The 14703-nt window shown below is 39.5% G+C and overlaps 1 protein-coding gene across 1 annotated transcript; it reads left to right on the top strand.

Annotated features, from left to right (window-relative positions):
* Positions 1–10615: 10615 nt before the first annotated feature.
* Positions 10616–14373, top strand: ZNF703 (zinc finger protein 703). The gene is made up of 2 exons (XM_053464417.1): positions 10616–10890; positions 12370–14373. Exons 1-2 carry the CDS (start codon positions 10678–10680, stop codon positions 13762–13764), a joined length of 1608 nt encoding a protein of 535 aa, XP_053320392.1. The 5' UTR covers positions 10616–10677; the 3' UTR covers positions 13765–14373.
* Positions 14374–14703: the final 330 nt, after the last annotated feature.

Genomic DNA, 14703 nt, shown 5'->3' with positions numbered 1-14703 from the left:
GATTTGGTTTATGTTAAACTTTGGGATTAATCAAAGGTAATATTCACTAAAGCAATAAAAGTCAACATTTCAGCTAACAAATTATTTTTTTGGATTATGAAGAGTCAACCCTACGTTAATAATGTGTGATGTTGGTAACTTGAAATGTTTAACTAATCTGCAGTAACCGCTTTAATAAACAAACTGTCACAGATCTGAATTCCTATCTCTCAAATTTTATGATCTCTAAAAAAAATACATGTGCTCACATTTCACAGATTTAGTTATCATTTATAGATATCTAGCAAATTGAGATATCCTATTTATTTTTCAAATGTTTATTGTTACCAGGCGTTATGAGGGGGGTATTTTTATCCCATGAATCCTTCATACTGCACAGTTCTGAGACTCAACACATCCAATTTAGTTTTTTTTTTGTTTTTTTTTTTAGATAATGTGGTTTTTATCCCACCCGTAAAGGCTCATCACTTTAATTTATGTTCTTCATCAATCTTGTCCCAGCGGCTAAGATAAAAGTAAATAAAGACACAATTCTTCTAGCGACTTCAGATGTTAGCACCTAAATCATCTGACTTTACTTTTTTTTCCTCCATAAAAGTAAAAATAAGAAAAACAAGACATGTAACACAATACAATCTTTGTTGTAGTTATCATCGGAGATTAAAAGGCTCAATCCACAAATGTCAAAAAAATATTCTGGTCCTGTCTTTTTCTTCTGTTCCATAAATCCCTCATGTTTATAGGATCCGTTCCTTAAGCTTGGCCTTTTATCTCTTTCCTTCTCTTTTCTCCTTAAAACAAACTACTTACTCATTCTAGTTCTTCCATGAAGACAGCAAGCTGCAGAGAGGGGTCTTGGAATAATCTAATGGCGAAGGAGTGACAGACACCTTAATCCTCTGTTTAACAAGGGAATTTGGTGAGGTTGTAATTATTGCCTGCTGAGAGACAGTAAACAAGTGACAATAGTCTTACCGTACACTAGACCAGATATTAGCATATCCTACTGATAGCGGTCAAAGTTCCATGGAGAAAACATATTTTTTTCTCCTTGAACATAAAATACCGTGCTATATACAGTAATTTAGATTAGCATTGACAAAAAAACTGGTTTCAATTTTTTTTCCTCCAATGAACTTCCTTTATCTGCAGATCTGGAGGCAGCCATTGTTGTGAGTGGTGTTATATTTGGGTGACCCTCCCTGCTCAAACACCATACTGAACTGGTGCTTTATGGCAATGCTAATGAAGTCCGTTACTCCATAGACCTTCATTAGTCAGAGTCATACCTGGCAACATCCAGGGTCTAGCTACCCGGAGCCTTCCCTTTTTGAAAGGTGGGTAGGAGGTTCCGCTGACATCAGTGGTTGGTCCCGCTGGGCGGTCCATGAATGCCAGTGGGCTGTCCCACTGTAAGATGCCCGGTTTTGGAGGGGAAGTGAGCGGGGAGTGCGATGTGCCATAATGCCGATCCCATGACCCACAGTTTCTCTGTGGTTACCTGGAGACCCGGAGAAGTGCCGCTTCACCTGGAATCTCCGGACGGAACCTGGAGAGTTCCCAAGTATGGTCAGAGTGTGGCTGTGTGATTAAGACTGAGTCATTCTGATGTTTACCACAGGGAGCATGACAAGGAGTCAGGGCGTTTGTTTAGTACATTGGGCTAAGAAAACATACCAATGGTTGATATTTAGCTGTCTTAAAACATAATATTATGGGAAACTTAGAGTTGTTTTGAAAAAAAGAGAAAACAGAGCAATGTTTTTGAAATGTTTTTTCGAGGGGGAGTTGCTGTCACTTTTCCAAAATCCTACATTCTGCTGCTCACGACAGCCATAAGCTTATTTTATTCTGTTTACATATTAAAATAAACAATATATAGTTGCATTAGAAATTGATTGTACAGTAGTACATCACAGCTGGGTGCTGCTGCCATGCCGGTGTCAGTCACTCTTTCACATATATATATATATATATATATATATATATACAAATATATATAAAATTCCCAATGAGCCATCAAAAGAACCTGGTGTTTTGTTTCAGTGGAAAGGAGGAGGGAGCATAATTTACACTATTTATCTGAATTATTGAAATAAGTGATTTATAACATATGTAAAAAGCAACTGTAATTAATATCCATAAAGTAGTAAATAATTACTTTCATTTCTAATTAGGTGATAGATCTCTCTTAATGAATTCTAATTGTAATAGGCTCTGCAGTGCCTTAATTAACTTCTCATTACTCCATGAAATATATCCCATGCGCAGATCGTAGTGGGTTGTGGCGTGAAGCGTTATCTGGAAATTTGATATCCAATTTACTGATAAGTCTCTTTCTGCAGCTGTGATATCTATTTGTGTTAATGTTGTGCTGGGTCCTGCATTTTCTCTCTTGCTGGGGACAAGTTAATTTCAGAAGAATTATAACCCACTCGTCCTCCGAGCTCAGCATTTTGGGAATGGATCCATGGCCCCTGTCTGTGGCACTTCCTATCATTCTTTGTGCGGGCGCTGTGACGTTTCATTATCTCTATAACCTTGTTTCATCATGTCTAATGGACCTGACTTAGTTGTGTGTTCTTCACTCAATAATTTGTTTGGCTGGGGATTGAATATTTTCTTTTCTGATCTCAGTGCAGGAAAACAATAAGCTGTAAGTTTGCATCATGATCAGTTCTTTGTCATGATCGTTTGTCTAAGCTCATGGAATTGGAGAAATTGTGTCACTAAGGTCCAATAATCAAAAGTCATATTCTTAGGGTTAGAAATATGTGTGTTGTGCAGTGCTGCGTATACATTATATATATATATATATATATATATATATATATATATATCTACTCTTCGTAGCCTGGTAAAAGCAAATATAAACACTTGTAGTCCATAACATACAAAGCAGGACACCTTTGTTGGGTGGTATGGCTAGAGGTGGGAAGGGGCAGTCATACTGTTCACCTTCCTTACACAAGGAGGTAATGTAGGGATCAGGGGAGATCAGAGGATCCCCCCAACAGACCCATGATCCCCAATGCCTACAAAAGTGAGACAGTGAGGCAGCCGCCAGCTATGTGGGACAACCTTCTGCAAGAAAAAGGATGGTTGCGACATATGTCCGTGACTCATAACAACAATTCAACTTTCTATATCTATCTATACGTTGATCTTAGAATAACATTGCTTATGAGATAAATAGTGATTTTTCCCCTTTAAATAGTTTTCAGTTTGGCTTAATTTAAATGCCATAACCTTATATTAAACCCATATGGCCAAATGAATATTTGTGGCTTTTTATTGGGTATGAATTGGCTGAGGCTTTATATGTAATAAAATTTACCAAATGGAAAGCCTTTATATGTATATATATATATATATATATATATATATATATATATATATAAATATATATATATATATAAATATATATGCAGAGCACACTGCAGAAAAAGTGATAAAGTGCAGCACTTACCTATGTTTTATTAGCAATATTATTTGCTAATGATATTTCTAAAAATAAATTGTATCCATATATATTTATATTTTTGTGTATCTAACTAATGGATAGGATATTAGTATTTCTGGGTTGCATCAGTTTATCCAGACGAGCGTTTTGGTGTATTTTGTTTCACTCATATGGTTTAGTATGTGATCCTGTAAGGCGACTTCTATCTTTTCATTGTATCAGTCAGTGTTTCCATGAGTTATTGTGTATATCTGACAATGTCCGTCAACGAGTTTGTATCCTTTCTAGCAGTCTAAGCATTTGGACTAGGTACACGCTAATGTTATGCAGTCTGGTTTCAGGAAATGTTAAACAGTTAGTGGTCTGCATGGCAAGCAAAGTGTTAATTTATACCCCAGGGGGCAGGTGTCTGAATACTCTTTTCTCTATTGGGGCCCCTTCTCAGTTTGTTTCTGTGTTTCCTGGCCTCTCATGTCTTGGTGACCTGCTTCTGTTCATTTAGAGGCAATTAAATCAATCTTGTTCCAGCTCTGCTATAAAAAGAGCCATGTGAATGTGTCCAGAGTGACAGGTCATGACAAGCTCGGAAGATTGATTATAGGGAGGACCTCCATTTCACCAGAAAGAAAAATACAGGCAGCCTTATAATTTCAAAATATATGCATTTATTGTCCAGAGAGCACTCGCTCATCTGGCTCAGATGCTGCCTTGGGACCGGTATAATTAGCAGGATATTTACAGGACAGCCAAACACAGACAGAACATGAACACTGGAGTTCCTTATAAAGGTTAATGGCTACCACGGTTAAATATCCAAAGCCCTCAGTCACAGCACACTGCCCAATGCATAACTATAATGGAGGGATTCCATCCACATAAGCCACATTCACAAAACACTAAGCCCTAGCACTTATTGGTGGGTAGTCTCTGAAGCAGAAGGGGCGTCTTAGATCCTTAACATGTTATCTAATCAATGTAGTAGAAGCACCACCATGCAACAGTAAGTTCTCCTAACTCAAGAGCCAGGTCTCCAGCACCAGCCAGATCTAGCTAGAACACAGAGCTGATACTTTAGAACACTGCCTTAACCTGAACATGAAACCAAAAATACCCAATCAATCAACACTGCAAAAGTGTTTATATCCAATGTTAATTTTTCTAGAAAGAGATATGTACTTGATGCAGAGCTGATGAAGCTAAGAACATTGTTCCTGATGCCTGCAACAGTAACTACCGTAATAACAATAGTTAAAAGAATAAACAATAAACAGAAAAAAACAGATAACCAGGAAGAGGTTACACGCTGGTTGGGAAATTTTATGTTCAATGCGCTACAGATAAGTAATCTGAAAATGTATAATTAAAATATCTTAAAAACGGCAGTATATCTGACTGTGGGTCTTCAGGGACTCCAGCGTAGAGATATAATACCATCCACGTTTCTTTTGAAAAATCTAAAGTGTTTTGCCAGTTTTATAAATAATTCTAAATGTTCTAAGCCATGGGCAAAGATTGATTACTGAGTGACATAAGGACAGCAGATAAACCCTGAAAGAATGTTGGGAAATCATACCAAAGTATATCTGGAAGGGGTAAGTGAAGAGATCTTCACGTCAATAACTTATTAAACTTTTAATCCAGGATAGTATGTGCGTGCTGCTTAGATTTTACTTCATTTATGTCCAATAGATAAGTCTACTTTAAGAGCTGGTGTGCACAAAAATATGAATTTGCACTAAAATTATCCATCTTTTCTGCTTGAGGTTTATGTTTAAAGTGCAATTGTTGTGCAAAGTAGCTAAAGTGGTGCAAACTCAGATATTGCTGTATTAGCCCAAGAGAGGATGAAGTCTTTATTCATTCCATTTATTGGGCCAACATAGAAAAAGATGTCACGTTACATAAGCTTTCTTACCTCAGGTCTCTTCTTCAAATCAACTGATTTCATCTGAAAGCAACTAAAGGCTAAAGGCTCCACCTTACATCGGTCCAAGCAATGTTTCACCGAGGAGTATTGTTTGACTATGCAACTGGCGACTGCCACATGATATCAGCATAAATATCCCACCTTGCAATCTATTGAAGCAGAATGTTTTATGCACTGACCTATCCCGGCGCTGAAATTCATTACAATCATGGTCGATTCTACAGCTCAACAGGCTGGTCAAGGGAAGATCCTCGGATCTCCCCAATTAAAACATGATCAACACTGGCCCCAAAAATTGAATAGTTTGGCATCCCAGTAGAGCAGCAGAACATTGCCAAAAAATGGGGCAACATCCAGGGGCTTCCAGTGTGATCCCCGCTCTGGGGGTTCAGGACTGAACCCAGTGTAGCCCAACAAAACCGTGTTACGCAACCTGGGTTGTCAGTAAAATCAAAGTGAAAGAGCTTATGAAAAAGTAACGCAGGCCTTCATCCATAGAGGGATTGTTGTATTTGTGTGCACCATTTTTAGTCTGATTTGCCATAACGTTCTGCTTCCTCACTGTCACATTAAACTAAATAAAGTTCTCTTTGGTGTAATGTTGTGATTTGTCGCACAAGAATCATATCCATAACAATATGTAACCAATATGTACAAAACATCCTTCACCTAGACAGAGGAGCTCATGACGAGCATCACTGTGCCTCAAAAGCTATAGCGCATGCAATGTGGCTGTTTTATGTTTTTCTTGATTGTTCTGAAATATTCTGGGCTATCCTGTGAGATTTTGTCAACATTCCCACCGTTTTGTTCAGTATTTCTTTTTCTGACAACCCAGTATTACTGATTTTAAACATGCCAGGCCTACAAACACTTAGCATTACACATTGTCTGTACATTACAAATAAGCCCATCACTGAATTCCAAAGCATTAAAGGTCACCACAGAGAACAGATATGCTAGAGTGATTTTTCTGCCCCACTGCCCCTGGTGTGACATTAAGGTTATAAACTCTCCAGGTTAGGGCTTTGAAGTCCCTGAATTTCTGCTTCAGGAATAGGCTGACCAAGTGGTGTGAAAGATGATAAATATCTAAGTGCTTTCTTACTTCCCTTAGGCCATGTTGATCACCTGAGCTGCTGATTTAGTTGGTACATTTTGTCTGATCAACCATTTTAAGAAAAAGGAGAAAGTACTGCAAAAACACTTCTTTCCAGAAGGTTCTGAGAAGATGATTACAGGCCTTCACAAAGCAGTTAATGAAAGAAAGCATAAAAGTGTCAGGTAGGGAGGTGATAAATGGGCCTGTGGAGCTGATGTCCGTGCAAAGGAGCAAAGGTATTCAAACACAGGAGCAATTTGTTCTGACTGATGTCTTCTCTTCAAAGCAGCGGGTTTTAACAGCCTTCTGTGATGTGCCATCTTATTCCCTCACAACCCCCTCCTCATATTCTGGACTATTTGGCCTGGTTTTAACCCCTCATTCCAAAAAAACATACCAGATAGGATCACCTATTGAATAGGATGGCTATATACCTTATACCAGGGAACTCCAGGTTGAAGTCTAGGTTGTGCCCCTGGCCACTGCTGGTGATAAAAGAAAAGAAGATGGGTCATGATCTTTCCCCCCTTAATGAACCCATTGCCTATAGAGTTCGCTTAAAAACCCTATACCCAGCAAAACATTCTGAAAACTGGATACTGACTGTCCTGGTAGGTAAAAGGACTATATATATAGAATGGCTGTAGAGGTCACAACTTCTGCATACTTTAGGAGGGCCCTCGGTACACTTCACGTCTCGCATCCTCATCTTGAAATGTTGGTAAGTCTGCTAAAAAAGACCAAAAAGGTATCTATCTTGGTGGCTTATAGTTGGGACAACAACCTTTTGTAGGTAGAACATGGCATCTGGCCAAACTATTGACTGATCATTATCCTAAGGATGGTGTAATGGGTATTGCTTCGCTTCTTAACTTTTCAAAAACCTTTTCACGATCACTTTGGAGGTCTGGAGGTCTAACTGTCCCTGGCGGGCTAAGGTGTTTCCTAGCACAAACTATAATAGTCAGTGTCTAAGAGTTGCGTAATGTCTAATGGATTATAAGCACACAAGGGCAGGGCCCTCTTCTCCTATACCAGAAAGTCTCTTGTTTGTTCATGTTATTGCTATTGTTATGTATGATATTGTGTATATCGTTAAGGTTATTAATAATTTTGTTACAATGCCCTTATTGTAATAGCGCTACGTAATCTACTGGCACTCTATAAATACAATTTAATAAAGATAATGTAATAATAACGGCATTGGCAGTGCAGCTCTATGGTTTTTCTTTTGTGGTTACAGCAGGTTTCCAGGTGGGAAAAGAATGTAAAAGGCAACTGCGCGAAAAAAAAAAACCTCTACTAATGTATCTAAAATAAAAGCAAAATAAATAAAATAAAATGTTATATGACTCTTAATCACTTCTTAAAGTTTTGTGTCTGCCAGCTACTCATCATAAATAGATTTCAATAGAAGGAGGTATCGTTCCTTTTATAATTTGAGTTTAACATCTGTCATCAAGAAATGAACCCTAAGATTCTGAATTAACATACGGGGGCGAAAGAATGTGGGACAAATTGAGGCAAATAAAACATAGTAAATAATTCCTAGAAAGTTAGCGTTACATATTGAACATAGGCAATGCAAACTGTTATGATTTAATTTGCACCCACTCCAAGTATCCCTCACAGAAACTGGAAGCTGTGTAATATATCATTGCCTTTATAAAATGTGAGGCATCCACTGTTACAACCCATTTTAATATGCGTCGTTTCAATAAGATAATATAAATGCCTATGCTATGACCAATTACAATGGGTAAACAGGACATGACAAGTAGAATAAAACAATTAGACTTACAGAAACAACAGGTGAGGAGGGCCCTGCTCAAAAGAGCTTACAATCTAGAGATTACTGGTAGAGAGTATTTAAAAGGGATTTTCCAGTTCATCAGCGATACAGAATATGTTGGTGTCTTATAGCAAAATATTATTAATTATTAATAATATTAATAATTAGAAGTTATGAGGAAAAAAAGTGGTGTCTATCTATAGCAGGGCTGGCTAATGAGCTAGGTGCACCCCAATGCTTTTTGGTATGGCCCATGAGCTGTCTATACAGTTTTTCCTATATTACGCAGATAATTTAATAGGGTCTTTGCCCTCTGCCTGATAGTCTGAAGACCACATTAAGTAAAGTCAGAAGGCGGTAGTGATCTAAAGATTTAATGAGAATGGCCTTGGAATCACAGAAACAGATTTATTCCGGATTCCTGAGACCATGGGTGCGCAGCTGTCTCTCCCTCTTTAAGTGTGTCCAGATCAGAGCCCTAAATCAGCATGCCTGCAGTGTTTACGCAGGAATGGATGTGCTGTATACAATTAATGTATACATGTCATAGGACTGAGCCAGCTCTCACTGAGAATTTACAACCTGTATATTATTAGCATGGCCTCTGCTACAGCAGCTTCTGGCTCAAATTCCTGTGAATTATGTCCTCGGTAACAAATGTGCTGGTTTTAACACACACTGCTGTTTTTTTTGCCTTGACGTGGAACAATAAATGGAATTGTTTATAATTGGGCTGTTATAGACCAAAAGCCCCAATCCCACTAAAGTAATATAAACTGACGCACAGATTTATGGTTTAAGCAGTGTATTGCTGGCCTGTTTAATTGAAAAATGGGGTTAAATAATCAACTAACTAAGCCTGTTTATTCCTGCTGAACTGAATAAGACTTGTGTCCATATATAAGCCATATGACAGCTTTCCTTGGATATAAAGCCATGATATCCCCTGCTCTGGGCCACGCTCTCTGATAACTGATTTGGGAGTTTATTCAAATTATCACCACTGTATTTAATAAATTCACGTTATCATCTGCTGGATAAATAGGAAGCCAAGCATATTGAGCGATGAACTGACTTGGTACAGTACAGTATAGTAATTACTGCAAAGCATTATTATTTGTGATAAAACAGACAGCTGCTAATAAACAAAATTGACCATAAATTCACCCAAAACTTGAAACAACGCCAGCAATGACGGTTTTATTTATTTGAGGATTAGCTCAACCCAGGGTGTCCTACAAACTACACAGCTCAGTGGAACTGCACCCTAAGTTTGGCCAAACAATAGTAGCACCCCCTAGTGGACAACTGCTTTAATGTCTTCTCTTTTAGGAATGTTAATAGTTCAAAGGGAAAGAACAAACCAGAATTGTTATTAGGTGTGTTTATGGTCCCTTTTTATACGTCGTCATGTGGATGAGGTTAATAAAGCGATCGTGATGCAATGAAGGTGATTATATTCTATTGTGTGTCTCGGAATGTTACAATAAGACGTGTAATCTGGAGACAGGATGTGATGTCCTTGCGGAGCGAATGGTTTCAGTTTAAAGGTTAAACCCGTGAAGCTGTCTAATCAGAGCCAAATTGTAAAGTAAATAAATAAAGCGCTTGCTGCGAGAGATGATAAAACGTCCAGGACGGGATCAGCTTGTACAATAATGTGAACAGCACTAAATCATTGTGTCTGGAGGGACTGCGCGGAAGCACCTTCCTAGCTATTATTATTATCTTTTATTTATATAGCGCCAACAATTTACACAGCGCAGCTTACAATACATATATTCAAAGGGAATGACGAAACTAGAGCCAGCGGACTAAGACCATCGGTAAAGAACGCCCGGCTGTATATATATATATATATATATATATATATATATATATATATATATATTTGTGTATATATGAAGGTGCATATGTTAACATACTGTATATATTCTTCACATCCTGTGTTACTAATGTATTCTTCAAGCAAGTTGGACCCACAAGTATCGCCCATATGTATATTGCGTATAGTTCCAGCACACATGTTCTCTCAGGCATGCCCACAGGTGTATATGTTGTGTGAAAATGAATGTGTGAAGTGACACTATGATGCTCTATTTGTGACACCTTGACATGCCTTAAATTCAATAAACGTCACCCTCTGCCTGCGCAGCTCATTGATGTGCACGGTGCTGCATCAAATCCCGCGAAGGGTTAACGTGCAGCTCTCCGCCTTTGACATGTAAGCCACGCCCACGCCACCACCCTCCGCCCCTGATTGGTTGGCTGTGGCCAAGTCTTTGAAGTAGTGTTGAGAGAGCTGGGTTGGGTTTAGCAGGCAGAGCCTTACAGCCAGCTGGAGGGAAGGGAGCGCAAGGGGAATCTCTGCACCCTGGACAACCCTCCTCCAAATGAACTGTTCTCCCCTTGGATCTAGTACAGAGACAGACAGAGAGAGCTGCCCTTCTCCAGCACCCTACCCGGCTCTAGCACCCACTCACCCTCTCCGCCAGGCTAACAGATTGCCTATCAGGGTGCTGAAAATGCTGACTGCACATACAGGACATTTACTGCACCCGGAGTACCTGCAGCCTTTATCCTCCACCCCTGTCAGCCCTATAGAGGTAAGCTGAGATACCCTCTTTACTATCCTCTGCCTGCTTACTGGGGTACTAAGTACCGATCCGGTAGCGCCGATCCGATGACTTGGATTGCCTCGAATTATTCACCGTCCAAGGGCGTGAATTTGTCGGTCCAAGCGGGCTCTCCGATCTCCTACCCTCTTGCGCTGACGGATTGGATTACGGGATTCTTTTATGTTCTTTAGTTATTCGGAACTCTAGAACTCTTGTTGGTGAGGATCGGGGTTGGGGGGGGGCTCCTAAGGGTCCCCCTGTCCTCAGATTCTCTAATCTCACTTCTTTCTCCTCCGATCTTAGATCGCAAATACACCCACACCCTGTACTGTTTGAGCCGTAGCAAACGATGCCTTTTATTTTAAGGAGTGTCCTGTTTGCTTTTTTTTTCTCTCTTTGAAATATTCCCCTTTCTTTCCGCAGACCAGCCTTGATTTTATTGTCCTTTCTCCTATTCTCCTATTTTCCCTCTTTCATGTAGTCACCACTATGTCTTCGCTTCCATTCTCATCTCCTGCTCCGGTTTTTAAGTAGATTTATTGCTCCAGTTTACGCTGTTTGATGTTATAAGGTTGTAACAGAGTAAAGATCAATATGCCTCTTGTTTTAAAAGGATTTCTCTGGCCTCTCTCAGCACAGTTTATAGCCCAGGTTTTATTAGGGAATAAAAAAAACTGGAACTTTATTTCGTTCCAAGACATGGCTGTTCTCCCTACAAGGAGCTTTTAAATATATCCCTTTTTAATTCCTTCTTGGCCCATTATGTGCTGATTGCTGAAAATTTGCTAAAATCAGAATTTTTTTCTAATTTTTTTTTAAAGCGGTTTATTATTTTAGATATTTACCAATTTTTTTTAATTTAATTATATTTTTAATGTTTTTTTTTTTCCTTACTCCTTACAGTCTTCCTTTTACCACCAGCCCCATATACCCCTCCTTTTCCCTCCAGTCAGTTCCAGGGCTCCTGTCATTAATCATTCTGTGGCAGCCCCTAATGATAAAGTTTCACTAGATTTATGGCTTGGAAATAAAAGCCTGGTTCTGTTGAATAGAAAGGGGGGGGGTAAAAAAAAGAGGTTTAATCAATTTTTCCTCTCTTGTTCTTTGTCAGTTTTTTTTTCTTTTTTTTTTTTGCCACCGCGAAGCTCAATTAATTGCTTTTAAGTTGAATAAAACATTTAACCGAATCCTAAGATATGAAGAGATGTTTTGGAATATGAGATACATTCTTACAAAATAAAAGCGAATATAAATCAGACGTGGCAGTGTTTTGTGGGTAATTTTGTAATGACAAAGCGATTTGCACGTAATACATTATGGAAGCCCGATTGTTTACAAGAGAATTATAAGGAAAATTACAGTTGTGCTGTTCCGACCTCTTTATTTTAAAAAGTTATTGTATGTTATGATTAAGTATTTGTTCTTCTTCATTCCAACCTAAGTTTCTTTTTTCTGTTCTTTCTCCAGCTGGATGCCAAAAAAAGCCCCCTCGCTTTGCTGGCTCAGACCTGTTCTCAGATTGGAAAGCCAGATCCTCCTCCGTCGTCAAAGTTAAACTCTGTGACTAGCAGTGGGCTGAGTGAAAAGGAGAGCGGCCGCTCTTCCTCACTGAAGCTGGGAGAGTCTCCTCTAGAAGACAAATCTAGTTTTAAACCCTATTCAAAGGGTGGGGAAACCAGGAAAGAGAGTGGATCCACAACTGGTAGTGCTTCAGACAAAGCTGGATTTAGAGTGCCAAGTGGTTCCTGTCAGCCATTTCCTCCTCATGCACCATCCCCGTCCTCTAGGGTAAGCTCCCCTGGACAGCACTGTGACTCTAAAAGTAGTGAAAGTCAAGAGAAGAAAGAGCCAGAAGCCATCAAAATCAGCTCAGAGGGGTCTCAAGCGAACCTCAACCTACAAAGGGCCAGCACCAGCAACTCCAGCGCCGAGTCCAGCCAAAGTGGGGAGTGTACCCCCATCAGCAAATCTGAGCCTCCTTCCCTTGGATCTGGTCATGTTGCTCCAGTATCTCCCTACAAACCAGGACACTCTGTATTTCCTCTTCCACCATCTGGCATTGGATACCATGGATCCATAGTGGGCGCTTATGCTGGATACCCATCCCAGTTTGTTCCTGGGCTGGATCACACCAAATCAAGCCTGGTTGGTAATCAGCTGTCTGGGACTTTAGGTTTGCCAGGAAAACCTCCCAGTTCGAGCCCTCTGACTGGTGCCTCTCCTCCCTCCTTCATGCAGGGATTGTGCAGGGACCCGTATTGCCTGAGCTACCATAATGCTTCCCACCTTGGCTCTAGCAGCTGTTCCACCTGTGTGCACGATCCATCGGCACTGAAGTCTGGATACTCTTTAGTTTATCCCAGTCACCCTCTACATTCAGTGCACACAACGCTATCTTCCAGTGTCACCCCTACCCTATCTGGTCATCCAATCTACACCTATGGCTTTATGCTTCCTAATGACCCAGTCCCTCACATTTGCAACTGGGTGTCTGCTTCTGGACCTTGTGACAAAAGATTTTCCTCGTCAGAAGAACTTCTTGCCCACTTAAGGACACACACAGCTTTGCCCGGCGCTGACAAACTTTTGGCTGGTTACCCCACATCTGGTTTGGGTTCTGCTGCGTCTTGCCACCTCCACCTCCCTCCTACTGGGCCTGGAAGCCCTAACACATTGCCGCCATCTCTGTCATTAAGGAGTCCCCATACCTTTGGACTAAATAGGTACCATCCTTACGGAAAAAGTCCCCTGACAACACCCAGTGGTCTCCCAGTGCCCTCATTACCAGCAGGATCATACTACTCCCCGTACGCACTATATGGACAAAGATTAACGTCAGCTTCAGCGCTAGGATACCAGTAAATAGATCCCCCTAAACATAGACTGTATATTTATTTACTGTATGTTAGCTTCAAGCTGGGAATATTAAGTGCATTATTTACAACAATCCAATGGTATGCAAACATTCTGTGCCCCCAAACATTTATTTTATATTAAATTACCAGTCTGTCTTCCATTTGAGCTTTACCCTTTATTCTGTTTTTTTTCTGTTTTGCATGATATCCATCACTTACTCCTTTCTTTCTTTTCTTATCCATTTTGAGCGTTAAAAATAAAACCTCAACCTCATCTTGATTTTTGTACAGTTAAAAAAAAGAGTGTATTTTTTTGTAATGTGTTTTCGGCATGTGGGAGTGGGTGGGAGTTGAGAGAAGAGGAAGCAAAAACACTTTGATGGTTATCCAAAATTGGCAAATCTTATTTTGTTAATAAATGAAAACTTAATTATCCGTTCTGTGTTCTTTCAAATGACATCTCATTTTTATTACCTTTAACTGCTTTCTGAAATATTTTCAAAAAGGGTTTCCTTTGCTATTACATTGGAAGAAGAAACTCAATGCCAAAGCATTCTATATAGTACAATATCTGGAATGTATTGATTATAATAAACAATGTTTTTTTGCTATTAAATATTTCCAGATTGTTTATGATTTTAATAACTACGCTGTACAAGTGTAGTAAAGTTAACTTAGGGCTCCACCTGCTGGTCTTCACAGAGCACTGCACCGGCTATCGAATTAGGTGCGCTATCATATCGGGTAAAATTACTTAGAATTTCTAACTGAAAACTGCCCTAACCAGAAAATCTCGATCAGACAGGTGTATTGGGTTACGCATTTGTTTTAAGAATTAACCCTCAAAAGTCGCAAGCCATGGTTCCTCAACCGCTGCAATTCGTAACTGTTAATACAAATTATAAAAATGAATATAATAAGGAAAATATCAGTAATTCACAATTGT

Source organism: Spea bombifrons, chromosome 4 (assembly GCF_027358695.1).
Source record: "Spea bombifrons isolate aSpeBom1 chromosome 4, aSpeBom1.2.pri, whole genome shotgun sequence".
NCBI lineage: Eukaryota > Metazoa > Chordata > Amphibia > Anura > Pelobatidae > Spea > Spea bombifrons.
The sequence above is the reverse complement of the archived record's forward strand: the minus strand, read 5'-3'. Positions and strand labels throughout refer to the sequence as shown.